The following is a 23139-nucleotide window of genomic DNA, read 5'->3' on the forward strand; positions in this document are numbered from 1 at the left end:
TTACAAGACCTTGGGTAAGTCGTTTAACTCTTCTAAACTTTAGTCCCTCGTTTATTAAAAAAAAAAAAAAAGAAATAGTAGTACTTAACTTACAGCATTGTTTTGGGAACTATATGAGGTAATGTATGTAATGATCTTACCTGATGCCTGGCATATAGTGATCTTGGATAGACTATGACTATTATTATTACTCATAAATTATTTTAGAAAGACAGCTCAGTGGAATAGGGCACCAGGTGAAGTATCGATAATCTTGAGTTCAAGTCCTAGCTCTACCAATCATAGCTGTGTGAGGAAAAAATGCCATCTGACCTCTCTGAACTTCAGTATCCTCATCTGTAAAAGGTGGCAGGCAAAATTGGTCTGATCTTCCTCGAGGCTTATTTGAAGGATTAAATAAGACAAAAATGTAAAAGCACTTTATAGACTAAAAATCACTATATGTTATATACAAATATTTATACTTATTTTAAGCCACTGGCTTTTCCTTCACATTAAAAATAAGATAGCAGTGACTCAGTATTAAAGAAAAGCAGGTGTAGGGTTCAGATAGCTTAAAATTCAACTGGTTATAAAATGGGGAATAAAACTTTTGATGTCATCTGAGACTCAGTGAAATTTGGCTGCATTCCACATGCTTAGTTTGTTGTTTAAAAAAAAGACAGCCAACAGGGCTGTAAAAAAACTCTCCAATATATTTGCAAATTGATTTTTCCAGAGCACACATTCCGTGTCCTGGAATCCCAGGCAGTATTCTTGGACTCATTTCCTAAGTTCACTTACGGAAGGTAAATACCATACTGGAGAGTAAAATGAGGCTTGCAGTCAGATCACCATTCTTTCCATCTGACACATTCAGTTTGCTATATGCTGAAGCTAGTTTCACATTCATATGAATTCTCCTAGCAAGTGTCTCTCTCCTTCTGAGTGGTGTAGCAAGTGAGCCAAGGCCCTGCCAACTGCTTTACAGGGTGGATTATTTATCATTTTCAAGTCTCTTGTACATTTAGTGACCAAATCATTTCTGTATTAATTCACTCTAAAGGACCCTGGAAGTATAGCACTGTCATATATTTTTGGTGTCATTTATTCATAGATATTAGGTACCTGTTACTATAGAAAAATGGCTCAGCTGTTGTGGGTGACCTTTTTAGTTTCCCACCTGGGGTCTGAGTCTATGAACAAGTTGCTAAACTTTTAAGGGCATACTAAACCTGTCTGAACTCTCTTCTAGTTTCATTTATCACTTAGAATTTCTTAAGCAGAACAATTCAAGACTGTAAACTCATGCTTAATGTTTTATTAAACTGCTGTATAGCCAAAGCAATCTTGAGAAAGAAGAACTAAGCTAGAGGTATCATGTTCCCTGACTTCAGACTAATATTACAAAACTACAGTAATCAAAATAGTATGGGATCAAGAGGTACAAAGTACTATATAGAAAATAAAAAAGCTACAAGGATATATTGTATAGCAGAGAGTAATACAGCCAATATTTTATAAAAACTTTAAATGGAGTATAATCTATAAAAAATTTGAATTACTATATTGTACACTTGAAACTAATAGAATATTGTAAATCAACTACACCTCAATTTAAAAACTCTCTCTCTCTATATGTATCTTTCACCAGGTTTAGCTATAAGACATGCATAATGGGTGGGAACATTCTAGATATTGCCTCACTGATGTCATCCTTAATTTTCTCATCTCTTATCCTTGTCATCTGATAAAAAGCAAGTCATGTTGCTGTCTCTTGATTCAACCTATCTCTTACCATCCTCACTGCCCAAGCCAGCATCTGCAATAGTTTAACAGGATTTCCGCTCACCTGTTACTGCCACCTCCAGTTCATTCTGTGCCCTGCAGCTACAGCAAGTGATGCAGAACAGAAACTTAGTGTAATGAGGCCTATGGGGCCTGAATAATCTGACCTTTTTTTTTTTTTTTCCTATTGAAGTACAGTCAATTACAGTATGTCAATTTCTGGTGTACAGTACAATGTCCCGGTCATACATATACATACATATATTCATTTTCATATTTTTTTCATTAAAGATTATTATAAGATATTGAACATAGTTCCCTGTGCTACACAGAAGAAACTTTTTTAAAAAATTATTTCTATATAGAGTGGCTAACATTTGTAAATCTCAAACTCCCAAATTTATCCCTTCCTACCTGCTTTCCCTGGTAACCATAAGATTGTTTACTAAGTCTGAGTCTGTTTCTGTTTTGTAGGTGAGTTCATAGTGTCCTTTTTTTTTTTTTAATGATTCCACATATAAGTGATATCATATGGTATTGTTCTTTCTCTTTCTGGCTTACTTCACTTAAGAATGATGATCTCTAGGTCCATCCATGTTGCTGCAAATGGCATTATTTTATTATTTTTTATGGCTGAGTAGTATTCCATTGTATAGACACACCACAACTTCTTTATCCAGTCCTGTCGATGGATATTTAGGTTGTTTCCATGTCTTGGCTATTGTAAATAGTGCTGCTGTGAACACTGGGGTGCATTGTCTTTTTGAATTAAGGTTCCCTCTGGATATATGCCCAGGAGTGGATTGCTGGATCATATGGTAACTATTTTTAGTCTTTTGAGGAATCTCCATACTGTTTTCCATAATGGCTGCACTGAACTACATTCCCACCAGCAGTACTGTAAGAGGGTTCCCTTTTCTCCACACCCTCTCCATCATTTATTGTCCATGGACTTTTGAATGATGGCCACTCTGACTGGTGTGAGGTGATACCTCATTATAGTTTTGATTTGCATTTCTCCAATAATTAGCAATATTGAGCATTTTTGCATGTGCTTATCGGCCATTTGTATGTCTTCATTGGAGAATTGCTTATTTAGGTCTTCTGCCCATTTTTGGATTGTTATTTGTTTTTTTGTTATTAAGTTGTATGAGTTGTCTATATCTGAATAATCTGATCTATTCTACCTCTCCAGATACAATGGCAAAACTCTTCTGCCAGCTACACTGACCTGTTCTCACAGTTCCTCCTTTCTTATTTCTTTTCGCTTCTGGCCTCTGCAGAATGCTATTGCCTGTGCCTCAAAGGCCACTGCAGACACCATCATATTTCCTGTCCTTCACCCAGCTGAGTCCTGTTGATCCTTTAAAATTCAGCTCAAGCATCATTTTCTCAAGCAAACCTTCCCTGTCATCTCAGACCGAGGTCAAATCTTGTTAACCTGCATGACAGTGTGGGCTCTGGAGGCAGCCTGTTAGGGTTTGTATCCTATTTCTGCCACTTTTTATTTAGATGACTTTGGGTAATTCTGGGCCTTTTAAATGGGGATGACCAAGAGGGTTGGCTGTGAGAATTAAATGAAAAGTACACCTGAAACACCAGAAGGGTATGTATAACAACTAATGTAATTTCCAGAGTACTCTACAATTCTTAGTTTTCTTAATGCCGTTACTGATGTGATGAACTACCATTAAATCTCCAAAACGTAAGCTCAGTGAGGGCAAGTACCTGGCTAGTGTTGTTTACCAATGATTTCCCAGTGCCTGTGCACAAAGCCTCACAGAGAGGAAGTGCAATAAATCTTTAAGTGAATAAACAAACAAATAATAAGTTTTTTTTCTGGGGAAGAGGGATTAAGAAGTTATTTGGGCCTTAGTTACAGTCACCTCACATAGAAAGGTAGGGTCTGTTTGCTCTTTGTTACTTTGACCAGTGGGGTTAAGAGAACTGTTGGTGAACAGCCCTAAAGAAATGCGCCTGCTTTCTCTCACAGACTTAGAACTTTTCAAAGCTCTGTCTGCTTTTTCACCCCAATGGGTTGTCTAATTAGAGCTATGCAGAAAGAAATAGGACAAAATAAAGTTCAGAAAACAATGTTAAAGGAAAATAACCTTCTCTATGAACAGAAGTTCAGACAGTTTTAAACAAAGCTCGCTAAACATTTTAACCTATAAAACATGGTAGTACTGTTAACCTATTTAATTTGCTTTGGTTTATACAAAATATATGAAGTAGTAGGTAGGGATTTCACTTCATTTAAACTTGGCAACCACTATTTTTCAACCAAAATTGTATTCTTAGATGCTGTTCTGCTAAAACGGTGAAAAGCCGGATCAGTACAGATCTCTGAGTACTTCTGCATGAACTGTTTTTTGCCAAATAGTCTTCCTGTTAGATCAAATAATGCTACTGCATTTCATACTGAGCCTTCCGCCTTAGAGGAGACTCAGAAATCACTATTTACATTTGCTTCTGCAAACATCATTTACGTTTAAATTCCTGACTAATTTGTGAGGGGCAAGTTTATGGACTGTGAGCTGGAGTTCCTAGGCTTAGTGTGTGTAAGTGTGCATACATAAACATAAAAATAACTCCAACAACTTCATACTGGCTATTCATATTGGATATGCAATTCAGTGAAAAAGAGAGGAAGGAGGAAGAATGGAATCACTTATTTGGTGAAATTAGAAGTTTTACAGGAAGTTGGGGCCTACTGTTGATTTGAGCACACTTACCACCTTGACTGACCATCTGCTGTTACGAGTGGCTCTTCTTTTCCACGTGCCGGATTTCTTTCTTTGTCTTCACCTTATAACCTTCTCCCTGCTTTAAAAGGAATGTACACATTAAGATTTCATAGTGAAAAGAGTTTTAGTTAAAAAGAAGTTTCCATTCTGGTCTCTTGAGGCTGGATTAGGATAAGTGAAACACAGGATAAAGCACTTGGTCACTTCAAGTCCAGAAATACAGTCTCTTTGCCTTAACTGCCAGCTTAGCGTCATCACAGCAAGCTGGAGAGCACCTGTCAGGACAAATGCAGCATTACTGTACTTCACAGCAATTCAGTAGGTTAGTGATACATCACACAACTGAACAGCCTCTTTCCTGCAAGCTAGAAATAATCACTAAAGCTCTCAAGGTACTCATACCCCAATTATAAAAAATATTAGTAAGTTATAATGTATGCCTTTTTAAGCCAGCAGAATGTTAAGTACCCTGTTGCAACGAGACTGCAATTTCTCAGTAAAGCACTAATCACGAACTAAACACCATGGAAAGGCTGTTGAGCTGAGAGACTTTTTCTTTTTTAATTTGTGGAATTACCAACCCCCTCCTCTTACTCCAGATCAAGCAGGCATCCACCTTTCATAAAACAAGACCCCCCCTTCACTGAGCACCAAGGACACACTGCTCTGAGAGCAAAGTGGTTGCCCAAATATCTTCTTTTACCCTGTTTATAATGGAAGAAACAGCAGCCTTTCCAATTTTCTGATTTAGTCCTTCTGAGAAATTTTCAGTTTACTTTTTTCTTATGTGAATACAGGCTATTGAAGTTTCTAATTTCTTAATGAAATGGGAAAAGTTCTGAGAGAAGGAAAGAAATGAAAAATAACCAGCTATGATTTCTCTGGGAGATACAGATTCATTTGCCCAGTTACACTGCTAAGTGATGCGTTTGGTTCTTTAACTGGCACATTGGAAATGGGCTGTTATTAACCCAAAGAGGAAAACCCTCTTCAGGTTAAGATGGGGGAATTCCTATTTCCCTGCAGGATATATCAGAAAGAGAAAACATATAGATTTGATGTAAGGATCACGAATTGAGCTTTGTGTCATCCTATCTTTTGATTAAACACTGTGCATTTACTGGAAACAAGTGCTCTCCATCCGTGTACCAGGCAGGGACTGGGCTGCAGGAAAAGCACTGGCCGGGGGTGGGGTGGGGCAGTGCTGAGGGGTTTGGTGGTAACAGAGGGGTTTTATTTTCTCTCCCATGCTCAAACCAGCACTTTCTAACCTCCATACATGAAATGATCTCTGTGGAAACTCTAAAGATGGTAAAAGTATATAATGTTAAAGAATGTTAGAAGAAAAAGTCTTTTTCTTTGACTCGGATCAAATGCACAAGATGTCAAAAGCAGCAATTGCTTCCAGCTGCCACACTGCAGATGCCAGCCTGTTAGGAGCGTATTCTAGAGAGTTCACAAAGCTTTTATCCTCTACTTTCTTTTTGACAGTCCCTCTCCATTACCACATCATCATGTTTTCTCTCTTGTGGGATAACAATTCGTCTTAAGACTTTCCGAGTGATCTGTAGGAAGCAATAGTGAAAAGTAGAGATTTTTCTTTTTTTCTATTTCAAGAGGTGACACTACAGCAAACAAATAGCAGAAAATCTAAACCCCAAGAGAAGCATAAAATCCCAGTGATGATTACTTTTCTGGTGATGAGGTTGCCTTCTTCATCAGTAAACTGTTCTTCTGTGACAGATTCACCAGGAATGTTTTTTGCTTCCTCTCCCTAAAGGATGTGGCATAGAGATTAGCAACCTACTAGATGGATAGATCGCCACACCACTCCATACACCACACACATGCTCTTTGGAATTTTAGAAAAGAAGGTGTAAATTCTACTTGCTATTCCAGGGCAAGGGGGAAAAGGCTGACTCCACTGATGGTTATTTAGCAGTCAACAACATCCAAAGCATTAAACCTCAAGTACGTACAGAAAGATGGTTAGCAACAAACTCCAAGAAAGAATTTGAAAATATATAATTAGAGAATGCAGTTATACATTGATATACAAACAAAAAGGTTTCATTTGTTGAAAAAAGATTTAGCCAATGATTAGAGCCCTAATTAGATCATTTCACTTTTGTAATGTTTCTTCCACTAGTCCTACCATATCTCTCACTTCGATAGATTTCATTTTGTCTAATTTGAATTAAGACATCTTAGTTATTATTATATTTATTATCTTTTTATATTTATCACCTTCTGTTTGTTTTATTTAAAAATTCCTTTACTAAGTATAATATATACATTTTTGAAACATTATGAGAATACTTCAAGGTACAGAGAAAATTTTTTTTTACACTGAGACTTTCATAAGATTTAAAATACATAACTGTCTGATGAAGTACACGGTTTCAGAATATTATCTTCAAGTGAAGTAGTCTTATGTGATGACTGATTAATTACTAAAGGAATGTAAGATGACATCTTTTAATTAGTGACTGCTATCTGATTTAGGAGGGGAAACTGCCAAAGATCTTCCTGTGGTGAGTTAGAAAAGTGGAAAATTCTGAACTTGCCAAGGTGGCCTTAAATTTTCCTCCTTGTAGGCAGCACAGTAGGTTTAGATGGCTCCTTAATGTCTAATATCTATGATTGGATACTAAGAAAAATCACTTGAAGAGCAAAAGTAGGACTGCATTTGTAATACGTTACCTTCTTCACTGGTATCAACTTTAGCTTAGTCCCACTTACAGTTTTGGGGAACAAACATCTTAAGTACGGACCCATTCTAGACACCTACTGACTTGTTAGTCAGACTTCTTGTCGAAGAGTGACCTGGATAATGCTATGGTGAAGTGTAATGTAGTTATTGCACACCTGTGGGGTTTGGGTTTTGTTTTGTTTTGTTTTGAGGACAAAGAGCAGAACATGAAGAACAGCTGCATTTCTGGGAGAGCCAGGATTCTATCTTTCAGTGTTATTGCCATAGGAAAGGCAGTAGCCCTGTTCACGTTGTCAGCGCCAGCAAGTGGTGAGAAAATTCTATGATTGTTTCAGGTCACAGCTAGTAGAAAGGCAGTTCTGGCTTAAAGACTAAAACACTACCTTGCTTTGCTAACAAAATTCTGTTTTCATTCTTTTTTCTTTTTACAATGTGACTTTGTATTTTTATAGATTGTGGGCTGTTAGGTCACGGGTGGAACATTTGACTCATTTTACCTCCCTGTGCTATAGAGGTGGGATGAAAATAAAACAAGATGTTTCTTGCTGCTCATGTTTGTTGAGTTCACCTTGAATTTTGCTTATGATTAGTTTCAGTTAGCAGAGTTAAGAGAGGGAAGGAAATTGTAAAAATGTGGAGGTCTCCTGCCCGAATTCACTAAAATCTGCAATAAGTTCTTGGGGGAGTATTATTTATGTTTTCTGGGGTTGGTTTTATTTATTTGGAAAAAAAACATAATTTCACTTTGTTTTAAAAATAAGGACATAAAGACAGCAGAAAAGCCAAAAAAAGGTCATGTAAGGTTTTACTATAGTTTAAACATGAATAAGTGAAATATGTTTGAGCTAACTCTTGGACATGTCCAGCTGTTTGAATATTAAGACAATTCAAGGGCCCCAAGAAAATCCATTAAAGTCGTATCCTATTGGATATGTTATAAATTGACCCTTTGGTGGGGCAAGATGCCAGTTAATTTTCAGACCATCTCTGAAAGAAATGTGAAGTAGGTATATTTATAAGCATAGTGAATACATTTAAGTGTATTTGTTTGTATTAATAGCCTTAGGAAAAAAGCAAAGCCCTATTTATAAATAACAAGCCATATAGGTTTGTTGAGATCTGCTGTGGTATAGTGGCATTTCATTGTTTCCTACTGAAAATTTATACTGTTTATGTATAATTAAAGGTAAGGATACTTAATCTTAAGGAGGCATTAAATATAGTCAACCAGTTCTTTAATAAAGCCAAGATAAGCTGTATGATTATGTAGAAACTCAATAAATTGGGGGAATGGATTAGATAGGAAAGATAGTAAGGCATTAAAAAAATTCATCCATCTTTAATTCTGTCATATACATTAGAGACCAGAAGTTACCAAAGAGAGGTCTTTGGGGCCTCACTTTAGAAAGTAATTAGAGATTATTTTCTCTCATTAAAGTTCTTGAAAACATTTGTACTTCTAAGTAAATAAAATTTGCCCCTAGTCTTGTTGATGACATTTTTGGCAACACCTTCCCCCACTTTTTTTCTTTCCTATTTCAAAGGAAAATTACAGCCCCTATGGTATCACAGTATCATCCCTGGTGGCCACCTTAATGAAGACTAACTGTACTTTCCTTTGGACCCTGGCTGGGAAGCGCTGCATTTTATAATTTTTATCCCTCTCTCCTTGAATAAAATGAAATAATAACAACATGAAATTACCAATTTACTTTGATGTACACATTAAAACGAACTTTCCAAAACATGGGATGAAAAAAAATGTGTGTAAACTTGGCAAGTTACTAAGCAATAATATATAGTATAACCCATTTTTGTATTCTGAGAAACTCACTTGCTGGGGATGTATGTATGTATGTATATTTTATATACATGTACATATTGATATATATTGATATGTTGATATATAAAACAACCTCTTTTTAAATTGAAGTATAGTCAGTTTACAATGTTGTGTCAATTTCTGGTGTACAGAAATGTCCCAGTCATACATGAACATATATATATATTCGTTTTCATTTTAAGTTACTATAAGATATTGAATATAGTTCCCTGTGCCATACAGGAGAAACTTGTTTATCTGTTTTATATATAGTAGTTAGTATCTGCAAATCTCGAACTCACAGTTTATCCCTTCCCACCCTTTTCCCCCCCAGTAACCCTAAGTTTGTTTTCTATGTCTGTGAGTCTGTTTCTGTTTTGTACATAAGTTCACTGGTCTTTTTCGTCTTTTTTTCTTTTTTTTAGATTCCACATATAAGTGATATCATACAGTATTTTTCTTTCTCTTTCTGGCTTACTTCACTTAGGATAACAATCTCCAGGTCCACCCATGTTGCTGCAAATAGCATTATTTTATTCTTTTTTATGGCTTAGTAGTATTCCATTGTATAAATATACCACAACTTCTTTATCCAGTTCTCTGTCAATGGACAGTTAGGTTGTTTCCATGTCTTGGCTACTGTAGATATATAAAACAATCTGAAGCTTGTGAAGAATGGTTACCTCTGGGAGATGGAATGGATAGATTGGACTTTTTGTACTTTTGAATTGCCTGATAGGGGGAAAACAAACATCTAAACTCCTACTTTCAAAGTCATTAAAAAAGCTCAAAAGTAGAAATAAAAACACAGTTGAACTGTATAGTAAAAATTCAGTTATTTGAATCTTATCAAACTTCGATAGTTTGTTATGAGTTGGTTTAAAGTTTTTACTTTCATAATCACTGAATTTGCTAAGCAAATAATGTAAGCAAGCTCATACGGACTGGTCAGTTTACTAAAATGCTTCCAAGCATTTTAAACCACTGTAATATTATCAAACTATAGAAATAGATGAACATGCTTATAAAATTTTAAAATCCCAAAACAAATGGGAGAGTTAGTTGACTTGACTCATTCCTTAAGGACCTGAAAATATTAAATGTAAAAATATAAAAAATAAAAAAGAATGAATCCATAGATGAAATTAAAGAGAAAAATCATAAAATTATACTTTCACCCCATTTATTATACAAATTGAATGGCTAAGAAGACAAATTTGCCTAGGCTTGTGGTAATGGAATCCTGAACACACCTACTGCTTCCGTTGATACTTCCCAGCCAAAGCTATCTCTGGGAAGGATGGAACAACCCCCAAATAGTTCTTACCTCTAAGATTCTAAGTGCTAGGGGAATTACTATGGCAAACAGTATAAATATGCTGGTTCAGTCCAAGGTTAGACAGCCTCCATGAAGTAGGTCAAATTCCCAGCATTGGAAAGTCAGCCCATTGCTGCCTTCTTCTCTGCCACTGGAAAAGTCTAAATTGGCCAAGTACCTAATTTAGTCTAGGAAAATACTCCTTTTTAATTTGTTCGGGAAGAGAAAGAATACAGTATTGTGGAGAAAGCAGGTAGAAGGTACTTTACTAGAGGGTGAGGGATTAGGTTTTGGTCTGAGAACTGCTACTGCTCAACTGTGATTTCGGATAAATCAGTTCATCTCCAATCCTTGGTTTTGTCATCTAGGAAAAGAAGTGATTTTAATCTCAATGACCCTTTTGGGTCCTAACATTCTCATTCTATGATTTTGATAGAGATGGATCCCATGTCACATGTATGGTATAGTAGTACTGCAATCTCAAGCTCTTTTACATTAGAAAGGTACCAACGCATGGAATAAAGGGGAAAAGGACCGAAAGTGTGATCTTTTTCAACTGCCCCAAAAATCTGAACAGAAAAATATTAGCCATAAAGATTTCTATATATATAATTTACAAAGATTTTCTGGTTATACTTATAGCTTCCCATTTTAATTATAGCTATTCTTTAGATTTTGGTTTCTCTGTCACACACACAAGACATTTCTCAAAGGTTGTTTAAGTGATTCTGTTGTTTATACAATGCCCTCCCCAATTACAAAACCCGTTTCTCTGATGATACCATTCAACCTCCCTAAAATTGCACTGACTTTAAGAAGTGGAGCTTTGGGGAAAACAGTCTCTTCTGTTTTATGAAGCCTATAACATCACAGTGTATTTTAGTCTTTTAAACTCAAGTTCTTAATAAAAATGTTATATATAATTAATTATATGTTAAGCTTAAATATATATAAATAACTCATTCCAACAAAATTACTGAAAAACTTAACTTGATAATGCTTTACGTTACATTATGTCTAGAATTCTAGGAGACCAAAAAAAATAACCCTCATTGATCTAGGGTGGTGGGGTGGGAGTAAATATTTCTATTGTTTTGTTTTAGTATTCTCCAGAGTAAAACTTCTCTACCCTCTCTCCCACTTTTTATGCAGGATTATGTTTATTTCCTTCCATCACATATATGAGACTCAACTTCTATAATGGACAATGAGGAAGTTCTCTGTAATGAGAAATGAGATGAATTTGGATGCATCAAGAGTATGTCATATGTTAAGTATAAAAAGCAGGTTATAAGACAGTATGTTTGGTGTGCTTTTTCTAGATGTTTCACTTTAAAATACCTCTTGAAGACAATTATTATGGGAATAGCAAAGCCTGAGCAAAGAGTATGGCTTTAACATGTTAAGAAAAATCAAATTAAGTGTTTCTTCCTCATAATCCCAGAAAATGTGTGGGAGGTGACTGATATAAGGACTTTATAGATAGCAGGTTGAATGCTTGCAGATATGCTATATACTAACAATTGGGATTGCCCATGTGGAATTTTCAAAGAAGTGATTCATACTTTTTTTGGATAGCACCTAATGAATAGCTAAAGGTTGATTTATGGATAATTTAAGATTTAGACAAAGACTTATTTTCTTCTCTAATGTTTCCAGAGTCTTACAAAAACTCTGCTAGAGCAGATTTGGCAGATTTTCTTCTCTTCTTTCATCTGATCTACATGAAAAATTCAAGCAGCAGGATTAAGAGGTTTTGGATATGTAAGCCAGCTTCCCTGCCTCTCTGATGGGTCTCCTGACACTTTGGAAGTGGATGGTAAGTTTGATAAGTGGTTTTCAATAGATATTTCCCTTCCTTTCTTTTCATAACTGCCAAACAAGGAGCCTCATGTTATTTGGACCACATTCAAAGGCCTGTGTAATGAAAATGGCTTCCTAATTCTCTGCACTCAATTATTCTAACATCAAGAAAGACCTCTGTAAAGACAGAGTAATGAAGGCAAGTAGCAGACTGCAAAAAGCTTTCTGCTGGACTTCCCATGCATAAGGTCAGTGCTTCAAAAGACCTTTGTAGGGGAAATCAGGATTTATTTATAATTTTCAACTGTGCTGTAACAGGACGGAATTACATTTTTCACTTCCAGTAAGAGTTGCTTCCTCTACACTGCCTGATTTTTTTTTTTTTTGTATGTTAGTCAAGTTAAAAATTATTTCAGAAGTTTTGGCTTGGTTTGCATTATGTCACATACATCCATGCCAGGCTGTAACTCCAAATGCTTAGTAACTGATTGATCGTGAACAACTGGTTTTCACTTAAAAACTTTAAGGCAGTAGGAATTTGAGACTGAGGAGGGAGCGTTTTCATTCTTTCACTCTTTCTTCTTTATCTTACTTTATACTTCATTACAGCCTCTGGGTTTTCAGTTGAACGTTTTGCTTGATATGAACTATTCTCTCACCAAGATAGAATCTTGGTTCATACATATAACACTTCTCCATGGAAAGCAGGAGACAAATGCCAAGAATTCTTAGATAAAATTACAACTGCCACATGTCAAACCTAGGCCAAGATGGAATACTCACTACCATGCAACATGAGCTTTTCCTTTTTGTGGTTGTTTTTATGTTTCCAAATATGCAGAGAAACATACAGAGCCATTTAGTTATTAAGCATGCTGAATCTTCAAAACCACAGGAAAGGGAAGTCTAATGATACAGTACTGCCCCATACTGATCTGGCTACGGGATACCTTTATAATCAAACGCCGGCGGATAACTCGGGTAGTGACTCTCCGTTCTTCCTCTGAGCTTGAATCACTGTCTTTCAAGTCCTGATAAATGCATTTTTAGTATAATTTTATCATCACATTTAAAACAAAAGACATTCTGAGAAGGGAAATCAAGAAAGAATTACTTTTACTTGCTGGCTTTCCCCCTTAAGGAAAATCATGATGTATGTTTGCAGAAATCTTAAATTTAAGTGGAAGAAAATTTTGAGCAGGATTCTAAATGAAATTACTCTGTATATTTATGTATATATGGGCATATATGTATTAATATATATAAAGTATATATAAGCAATATATATATTTAAATTACCTTGATCTTTACCTGCATATGTATTTATATACTTATGTGTGTATATAAATGCAGTGCATACATAGGTGTAAGTATACATGCAAGTCAAGATCAAGATAATAAAATGATAAATTATTAAAAATAATAATTATGGAGACTTTTTGGCATCAGAAACTACTTACATGCTACTGATTATTAGTTTGGGAAATATTATAGATTTAAAGCTAGTTTAAAAATGAATATTATACATTTGACATGAATGTATATAACCTTACAGTTAAGGCCATGTTTCACTTGATCTACAGAAAGAAGAGTAGTATTTCTGATTTTTATGATATTTTGGTCATATTTGACAACTTTAATCAAAAGCTATTTTGAACTTTATGAAAAGTTTATAATTTATATCAGCAAATTTGCTGGGACATTTTTATTAGCACAACTGGTACCTAGTATATAATTGGTACTCAATAAGAATTTATTCAAATGAAGGAAGGAATAATGTAAAATAGGTGAAACCTTGAGGTCTTATTTTAAAGAACTGATGAAATTAGAATAGAAAAAACATTTCACAGACAAGAATATAATAGTACAGATAGGAATACAATAATTGCACAAAATATTAATTTTTAAGCAATAAGGAAAAACTACCTAGTGACAAATAGTTTGTAATTCAAAGGGAAAATTATCTTCAATTTATACTTAAATGTCATGGTCAAGAGTATTTACTGAATAATTTTATTTCTAAATTTTAATGGTGAATTCAGAAAATAATGCTGGTATTTAATTTTCTAAGTTTACGAGTTACCCCAAATCTGACAGTCACAGAGATAGAAATTATAGTTAATGTCCACTGGAAAAATCAAGTAAAATTGTTACAGGAGGTATAAGTGTTAGCTAAATTGATTTATGAAATGTTATTCAGATAGATAATAAAATAGGCCATTTTCACCAAAGGTAAACTTACCAAATATTTTAAAATGCTATAGTAATATCAGCCTTAACTTTGTAGGAGATTTCATCTGAACAAAATATCTTACTGAATAACATGGTGTCAAAAGGAAATAGTTTTTGAGTTTCTTACTTCTTACAAAGATATAGGCTGCTAAGTACCCTATTACTTTAAAATTTTTTCAGAAAAGGATCATTCAGGACACTTAGAATGATCTAAATATTGTGAAAGGCCCTACAATGGCTCAAAAAGGCAGAAAAGGGTAATTTCAGGAATTCATATTGTGAAAGAAAAGAATTACTAATCAGCATTCAGGGATTAACAGATTAGATGAGGCAGAAGAGAAAATTCAATCTGAATTGTCCACACATTGAATTTTTTTTTGTAGGGGGAGGTAATTAGGTTTATTTATTTTTGTTTACTTTTCTTAATGGAGGTACTGGGGATTGAACCCAGGACCTTGAGCATGCTAACCATGCACTCTACCACTGAGCTATACCCTCCCCTCTGCACATGGAATCAAACTGATGAAAGATTTTCACTCGGGATGGGACGGGACATTTAAAAGCAGAACATATGTTAATGCAAACACTAACCACAAACCTAGTTGTCAATTATATTGTAATTCTATCAAGAATTATCTGAGACCAGCCCCTCGCATAAAGAAAAAGTGGTCATTTGGCTAATGTTTCAGTTCCTATTTTCTCCCTGGAATCTCTGCCAATTTTAAGGTAAAGGGTAGAGAGAAGATGGCATTAGAATCTTGATCAGGATTCCTTTTAGAGAATTCTCTAGGAAATGGCACAGATGGTAACTAGGAGACCAAGTGGAATTTTCTCAGTACTCCTTGCCATGGGTTGCTGCATGGGAAGAGGTGGAAAATAGCAGAATTTTACCTTGTAACAGCAGGCAGTCATCCGTGTAAGGGCTGCACCTGGACTTTTGACCTGATTTTTTAGGGGACAAAAAAAGGGGGCTGTTTTCTGAAATCATTCATTAGAAGACCAAGTGGGCTGCTATTTGTACTATGGTCGAGCCACAAAAGATACGTCCTGAACACCTTTGGATTTCTTGTGAGGTCAAGCTCTTACCTCGTGGGAGCTTTAACTTCTCTGTGAATTGTTACGCTCATGAAGGCTTTATGCATTGGAGTAGGACCAGGGACCAATACTAAAGGCACAAATTCGTAAGAAATCTTCAAAACATTTTCCAATTACTGATGAATTTGGCTGTATTTCCATTAAGGGTTAAGACTTTCATTTTCAATCCCTCTTTATGCCTTCCCTGTGGTTCCCCAATGGCCAATATATTGGCACATGTATACTCATAGAAATGCTTTCTTAAATTTACATAGTAATTTGATTTCAGAACGTCTCTATCCATTTTTAATAGGCTTTTGCAGAATATATTTTCATAGTTAAAACATCATTATGTTATTGCTTCTCCGTATATTTTGTGTGCTCATTTTAAAAGGAAACATTCTGTCACATTGCTTAAATATACTAAGAGTTAACTAAAAGGCAGAAATCAATATTCAAAACAACACTTGTCAGAAAGGAAATGAAAGTAAGGCCTGAGAATTACTTCCTCTTTCTTTCCCTCCTGACAAACAGGAAAGTGATCAAAAGATAGCCTGCAAAAGGGAAAAGGAAAGGATATGATTAGTTAATAAGCAGATAATTAGCTCCTGAGTGAATGGGAGTTTACTCAGTTTTTCTAAACCTCAAATTAATCACGGACTCATTTTTAAAAAGACTTGTTTTCAGAAGATCTTAAGTAAAACTAGATGTTTTAGGGATAACTTCAAGTGCCACTATTTCCAAAGATGTACAACTCTCAATATATGTCTATTGCATAGTTCATGAAAAGACACAAAAATGGAAGAGAGCTGATTATTTTCTTATATCCAGCTGTGAGTCATAATTTCAGTTAAGTTTTTTTTAATATCTAAGAATGGGTAAACCTCAAAGAATAAAGAAATGTATTAGATGGTACCACAAAAACATATAAGTACAAAAAGCAAGCAAATAATTCTATGACAGTAAGGTTTTAACATTATTAAATATTATCAACTTAGAGATAAAAATTATTAAAATGATACTTCTAATGTTACATTTTTAAGTGCTTTCAACCAGCAGTAGTTTACCCAACTCATTCTAGGCTTGGGAACTGTGTTTCTTCAACTTTTAAAACACACTTTCAGACAACAGACCTTATAGGGTAGAACTCTTAGATGGGTCACATGCTATAAACTCTTTAAATTACGCAAAAGAACCAGAAAGGGTTAGAATAATTATACTTTTTCCTCAAGAAAGAAGACTGGGTTGGGAGTCAGGAAACCTAAATCCCTGACACAATTAATACTGGACCTTAAGCTACTTACTTAACATCGCGGTAATTCTTTTTCCTCCTCAGAAATGGCTAAAAAGATGTTTATTCCTTTTTCACAGTGAATGAAGGTATGACTAAATAGCGTATGTTTTACTCAGTACTTTCTTTACCCCCACCATTGGTGTTCTAACTTTCGATTACATGTTTATAATTTGGAACACTGGGCCCAGTGCTACAGGATTAACCAAAAGAACTGAAGCATCAGTACTTTCAGTTTAAGAGACAGCATAGTGGATGCCTAGATGACGTACCTTTTGCTCAGACCCATTGGACCCCTCTTCTTCATGGAGGTTAAGCTTTGGCTTTCCATCTGCAGGAGAAGTCCTACTCATCTTTTTCATACTGACAGGCACACAGGGTTTAGGCTCTTCTATGACAAACTTGCTGGTTTCTTCTAGAGCTTTCTGATACGCTGCTAGTGATGGTGCTGCTTCATCAGCACGCCCAGATCCTTGTATTTTTGGTTTCAGAGTTTCCTTTGCACTCTGTTTCCCTGCATCATTTTGGGCTTCTGGAAAGTAAGATTTTGTCTTTGCTTCTGGAGTGACTTCTGCATGGCTTCCATTTGCTTCGAATTTTCCAGGTTCTCCTTTGAGATATGAGGTAATGGAATCTCTACACTGGTCCGGGCTGTGAACGATAAAAAGTGGAAATTTACAATGGTAATATATGAAGCCCTAAATTTTTAACAACCATGTTTTTAACTACTTTTGAAGACATACAGTCGAAGAGTATGAGAAATCTGGTCATTGGATTTCAAGCTGTGAGGGCCTGGCATGGGTGTGGCTGTCGGGTGAGGAGGGGCCACGTAGGCTCCAGGCATCCTCTGCACCCTAGCACCCACCTTGCTGGCTGTACTGTCATTGTTTGCTTTGTTTCATTTAATTGTACTTCTAGAGCTACTTGGATTCTGTATCTTAAAAAGTAATCCTGAGAGGTTCAAGGGCATACCCAGAGTTCCAGAGCTACCAATCAAAGAGGGGAGGATGCCTCAAAATGCTTTTAGATTGCCAGTGAAAAAACTGAAGACAAAGAACAAAATGAATTCCTGTGATGAGAACTCCGGTATGCTCAAGAACCCTGTGTTCCAGTCTTTGTATATGATTCCAGTTGTGACTTGAGCATCATGCCTCTCCAACTGGAACACCCTTACCTGGGTTCTTAGCTTTCTCCACTCCTGATGTCTGCTGATGCCCTCTGGCGATCAGGGTGTTGGTGCTCACCTGTTGCTTCTACTACCTGTGAGGACTGATTTCTTTTCAGCTATTAAAAATCTTTCTGTCACTTCCTTTTAAAATGATTTCTAATTTTTGTTAGTTTCAATACAGACTTTATTTTGTAGCTTATGTGTTGTTTTTAGCATCTTTGCTTATTACCTGTATAATTCTGAAGGCGATAACTAGTGCAGTGTTTTACATGTATAATATATATTATGTATATATGTGTCTGTTCCTATAAATCAGATTCTGATTGTCTAAACATATTTATCAAGGAAATATTAATAGCATACCTTATTCTGTATGTTTAAGGACAAACAGCCCCAGCATACTGTGAAGATCCTTTACCATATCTAGCTCTATTTCCTGTTATGCAGCTATAAATTGTGACTATATTTGAACATAGACATCACCATCAGTACTATTTCTTGTCCCAAAAGTCTCTTTGATAGGCTGAACATAAAATTCACTGATGCTAACATTCTGAATGGTACTGTTTTCCCTCTTTGAGAATTTTTATTAAGCAGGAAGCTTATCATACTAAATATGCGAATGAAATAATCTGTTTTTTTAATCCAACTTCAGTTTATCACCAGTTGCCACTGAAGTAAAATATATTTCAGTCTAATGTGTGCATAAATAAAAATAATGCCAACCAACTATTACTGAGAGACTATTTGCACCAGTCATTGGGTGCACATGCTACAGGCTTTCTTTTTCAATCTATAAACCTCTTTGAGGAAAGTAATAGTATTCTAATTTTTAAAGCTTAGAAATTAATCTAAATTCACAAAATGCAAATCTAATGGTGGTGGGATTTGAACCAATGTCTGAAGGATATTAGAATCTTACTTTTTTAGAGAAGGCCAATATAAACAAAACCGGACTCATGATTAGGGAATTATTTCAGTTATAAACAAATTCCTATCATGGCAGTATTATTTGGGGTAAAGAATTACATATGCAGTTTTACAAATTATGTAAAATATTCATGTATAAAGAAAGGAAGGATATATAAAATGTTAAGTATTTTTCTTAGTATGATAAGAAGACAGATGACTTTTTTTGCTTCTCTGCATTCGCTATGACAAGATATTTAGAAACATGTAAAAGAAATCCACCAAAATTTTACTGGTGGTTATTGCTAAATTGTGGCATTTTATTTTTTTTTTTAAATACATATTTTTCAATTTCCTATTTATGTTTCAAGTCAGGAAACAATAGAAATGTTTATATTTCTGAAAGACTTAGAATTCTACTTATTACATTATTTTAAATGGACATTAATTACTGGCTATGTGAAAATAATAATACAACAGGGAAAGTAGAAAAGAGTAGCCTTCTAAGTGAAGAAAATGTTTAAATCTTTGGCATGTATAAAACTTTTTGCATTTTACTTCAGCTTATCAGTAGTTTTAAGCTTAATGATATTTGAGCTTAATGTAACTTTCCCTCTCTGGATTAGCAGAATGAACCAACCTTTAAAGCAGGTATTGTCCCAAAAGTGGAATGGTAATTTAGAAAAAGAGTAATTGCTAGAAAGCATATATTTAAAGCAGACTGCGAACATGTAACCTGTGTTTCACTTTCTTTTTTTCTGACCCAGAGCCATCCTTACCTGTCATCCAGTCGATCTAGTAACCCACCAGTTATTCTTCGAGCTTGCGCAGGGGACTCTAGGTCTCCACTTGATGTCTCGTTCTGCCAACCTGTAATTGAAGACATTTCCAGTTCTGCTTGCTGAACACGTTTAAGAATAGCCTGTACTTTTTCTTCTGTCATCTCCTCAGACTCTACTCCTTCTTCAAGTTGAATGTCCTCAAATAGAAATTTGAGTTTTTCTTCCGTCATCTCCTCATCAGGACCAGATTTTCCTTTCTCTTGCTGCTCAGATCTTATTCCTACTTTTCTAGTCTGCTTCAGTGGCTCTGCTGGCTTAAAATCTTTTGGGACCCCAGCCATACTTCCGAGGTATTGAGGATACTCACTCAGATACATATTCTCCAACTGGTTCTCTACATCCACTGCTTCAGGTATTTCTGTTAAAGGCATTGAGTCTTCAAGTTTGCTGTCTTCTAAGGATGTGTCTTCTGCAGTTACAACTGGAGGTCCATCTGCTGGGTGCTTTATATTTCCCTGGGAAGGCACTATCCCATCACTCAGTCTACTGGGGGTTCTAAGGGGAGATTCTATGCTAGAGATATCACTAAAATAATCATCTTGCTGGAAAGGGGTGGGTGGTGTGTAGTGCAACCCTGTGGGAGTTTCCAGTTCCACTTGAAGGGAAGGATAACCTATGGAAGACAGTACATTCGGACTGACTGGAATGAATTAGAGTACATCAAACAAAAACACATGGAATGACTTAAATTATATTAGGTATGAAAATGTATGATGAATTACAGAATAATGTTTATACATTTATTGGTTTAGTTCAATTAAATGTAATACAATGAAATAAAAACTAGTGCAAACTACAATAAAATAGAATACTAATTAAGATAAATTGTTTCTATCCATTTTGGTCATTTTAATACAGTAAACTTAAATACACAGACTAATTTAAATCCAGTATAAAGTTAGTTGTCATTATATAAGATACACTTAACCCATGGCCAAATTTAGTATCTTTTTTACTTTTAGCATGCAAAATCCACATTGTGGTAGACTGAATACAGCAAGCCACAAGAAACCAATTTTTATAATTAATTACTTATACCTTATTTTAAGAACTGTACATAAGAGTGATGCTACCCAACTCTTAATCCTTACATATTTCACATGAAATTTACAGCAAAGAAAAATGAATTTAGTCTTTGGAAAGTAACGACTATTAGATTTTAAAACAGTAGCTCTGGGGAAAAAAAATCTAAAAAGATGTTAGGAAAAGGATTTAAAAAGCAGATAAAGTAGAAGAGACTCCATATAGACTTTAAAGTATCATAATGTGACAGAGATGAAAGGGTCGTGGTATATGTGGAGGACTTGGTGATAGGGGTCCACTCAGAACCACAAATCAAATAAAGAGAAAAGAAACAGTAACACAACAGAGACAGAGGAATACCGCTCTCAACAGAGAGCAAAGAGCTCTCTGAATATTCGTGACAGTGCTATGAAACACGAAGGTTTCTTAACCACCCTACACGAAAGGGAAGAAGGGAGCAATTCCTGTGTTTTAAACTTCGCTGCGTGGACTAAGGGAGTGTTTTCCTCCTTCAGCAGAGAGAAGAGTCAACAATGGTCTGGTCATGGTGAGGAAAGGAAGTTTCACAAAAATTCAAAGAAGAGGAGAGACAAGAAAAAAAAGCAACCAGGCACATTTTCTGACTTGTTGGTCTACAAAACTGAAGCCTAATTTTTCCATCAGTCCAAGATAAATAGCAGCTTAGCTTTGGTTGTAAACTCAAATTGCTATAGGTAAGTGAACATTTTTCTGTTATGGTCACCCATAAACCAGAATGTTGTTGAAAAGTTGGCTAAGACTAGGTGGGGTTTATAATCTGCAGAAGTGAAATTTATTTCATATACACATTCCTAAATTTCCCTAAGAATTTTTTAAAATAAGGAATATTAAATATTAAGGTGTTAAAAAAAACCCTTGTGAATTTATTTCATAATATTCTGATTTTAAAATGTTAAAATTAATTGAAGCATTCAGTTCCACTGACTACTTCCATTGCTTACTGATGATCTTATTAGAGCCGCCTGTCTTAAAAAAATTTCCCTATAAAGAGTATTAAAATATTCTGTAAACTATAATTTGGTAATAATTCAGAATTTGATATAACACTAACCTATCTTTATCTAGTGCAAGAGAGTCTGGTTACCAATATATGGTCTCATATATAGGACAAGGCCTTGAAGAGAGCTTTCTTCCAAGGTTCTGTGGTGTTGATAAGCCAGAAAAGAAACCACTGCTGACATTACTACCCATCATGTTGATGTTATGGGGATGACAAGGTACGCTTTCAATTTTCTGTTGACTTCAGTTTTAGTAAGCAGAAACTTTCTAAGAATTTGGGATCTTTTGTCATATGTGCAGAATTAGAAGTTATTGACTGTTGTTAGCTAACGATGCCATTTAAAAGTGGGAAAAAACAGTATTTTTCAAAACTTCAAATAGTAGAAAATTATCCCTCGCTCCTCTTCCTGCCTTCACCCCATCAATACTTTTACTCTAAGTTCAGTATAAAAATAAATTTCCACTTGTGAAGGAGGATTAGCGTCTTGAAAAACATAGTAAGATATTTGTTATACTTTTCTTAATACTTTGATGAAAAAGCCCTAATTTATATAATGAAAGAAAAATGACAATATTATTATATAAATAAAGCTAATGTAAAAGAGGAATTATTATGTTACTGGCAACATCTATGCTCATGGAATTAGAAATTATGCTACCTTTTATATATGATGGGTCAAGTAGGGTTTTTCCAATCAATAAATGGTAGCATATGAAGTTAAAATAATGCTAAGTGACTAAAACACTTTTGAGTGATACATTAGATTCTTTCAGAACATGCTTAATTAAATACTTGGTCCCCAAACAGTAATTAACCATTTTACTTAAAAATTTGTGTAAGAGCTCACAATTTGGTCTTTTATATGAATAAAAGAGTTCACTAGTTTTTTAGGTTAATACAACACTGACAAAAGAAATGTATTCTCTAGATATTGAATTTTGTTCCATTTGGTCATATAAAATAGTTGGAAGTATCAACTCTTATGTCTTTATACCTCATTTGTATTTTATATAACAGAGACATCAGGTTTACTCTATTAAGTGTTTGTTTGCAGACTCTGGTAGAGAAAATGCTGTGAAAATGAGAAATTAAGTCAAGTAAATCACAACTGAGTTGGTTTTAAGTGACTGCATTGCCCTAATGCACTTTCAGATTTTATCAAATGATTAAGTAAATATGAACACTAAATTCAGTTACCATCAACAGGGTCATGGAAAACATTGTTCTCATCTGCAAAACTTCTGGTGCCTGAAATATTTCCATAATCAAATATTGGTCCTTCTAGCAGAGTCACTATATCTATCCGATTAATTTTTGTCAAGACCGAAGTTAAGGCATCAGCTGAAAAAGGAGAAAAAAAAAAAAGGCTGAAAACCCAATTAAATTATTTT

At 35.0% G+C, this 23139-nt stretch overlaps 1 protein-coding gene across 8 annotated transcripts in view; it reads right to left on the minus strand.

The window, feature by feature from the left end:
• ANK3 (ankyrin 3) overlaps positions 1-23139 on the minus strand; it is a 472635-nt gene that overhangs the window by 9401 nt on the left and 440095 nt on the right. For 4 of the 8 annotated variants that reach the window (XM_074374054.1, XM_074374052.1, XM_074374053.1 and 1 more), the window contains 8 exons: positions 22946-23089; positions 19624-20299; positions 17040-17418; positions 15294-15344; positions 13121-13201; positions 6205-6288; positions 6020-6079; positions 4503-4593 (listed from right to left, as the gene is read on the minus strand). In XM_074374054.1, coding sequence (XP_074230155.1) covers positions 4525-4593; positions 6020-6079; positions 6205-6288; positions 13121-13201; positions 15294-15344; positions 17040-17418; positions 19624-20299; positions 22946-23089 — 1544 coding nt within the window. In that variant the 3' untranslated portion in view covers positions 4503-4524. The remainder of the gene's footprint in view (positions 1-4502; positions 4594-6019; positions 6080-6204; positions 6289-13120; positions 13202-15293; positions 15345-17039; positions 17419-19623; positions 20300-22945; positions 23090-23139) is intronic. The other 4 variants (XM_074374055.1, XM_074374056.1, XM_010957950.3 and 1 more) reach the window with 2 other exon arrangements.

The sequence above is a fragment of the Camelus bactrianus genome, chromosome 11, assembly GCF_048773025.1.
Source record: "Camelus bactrianus isolate YW-2024 breed Bactrian camel chromosome 11, ASM4877302v1, whole genome shotgun sequence".
NCBI lineage: Eukaryota > Metazoa > Chordata > Mammalia > Artiodactyla > Camelidae > Camelus > Camelus bactrianus.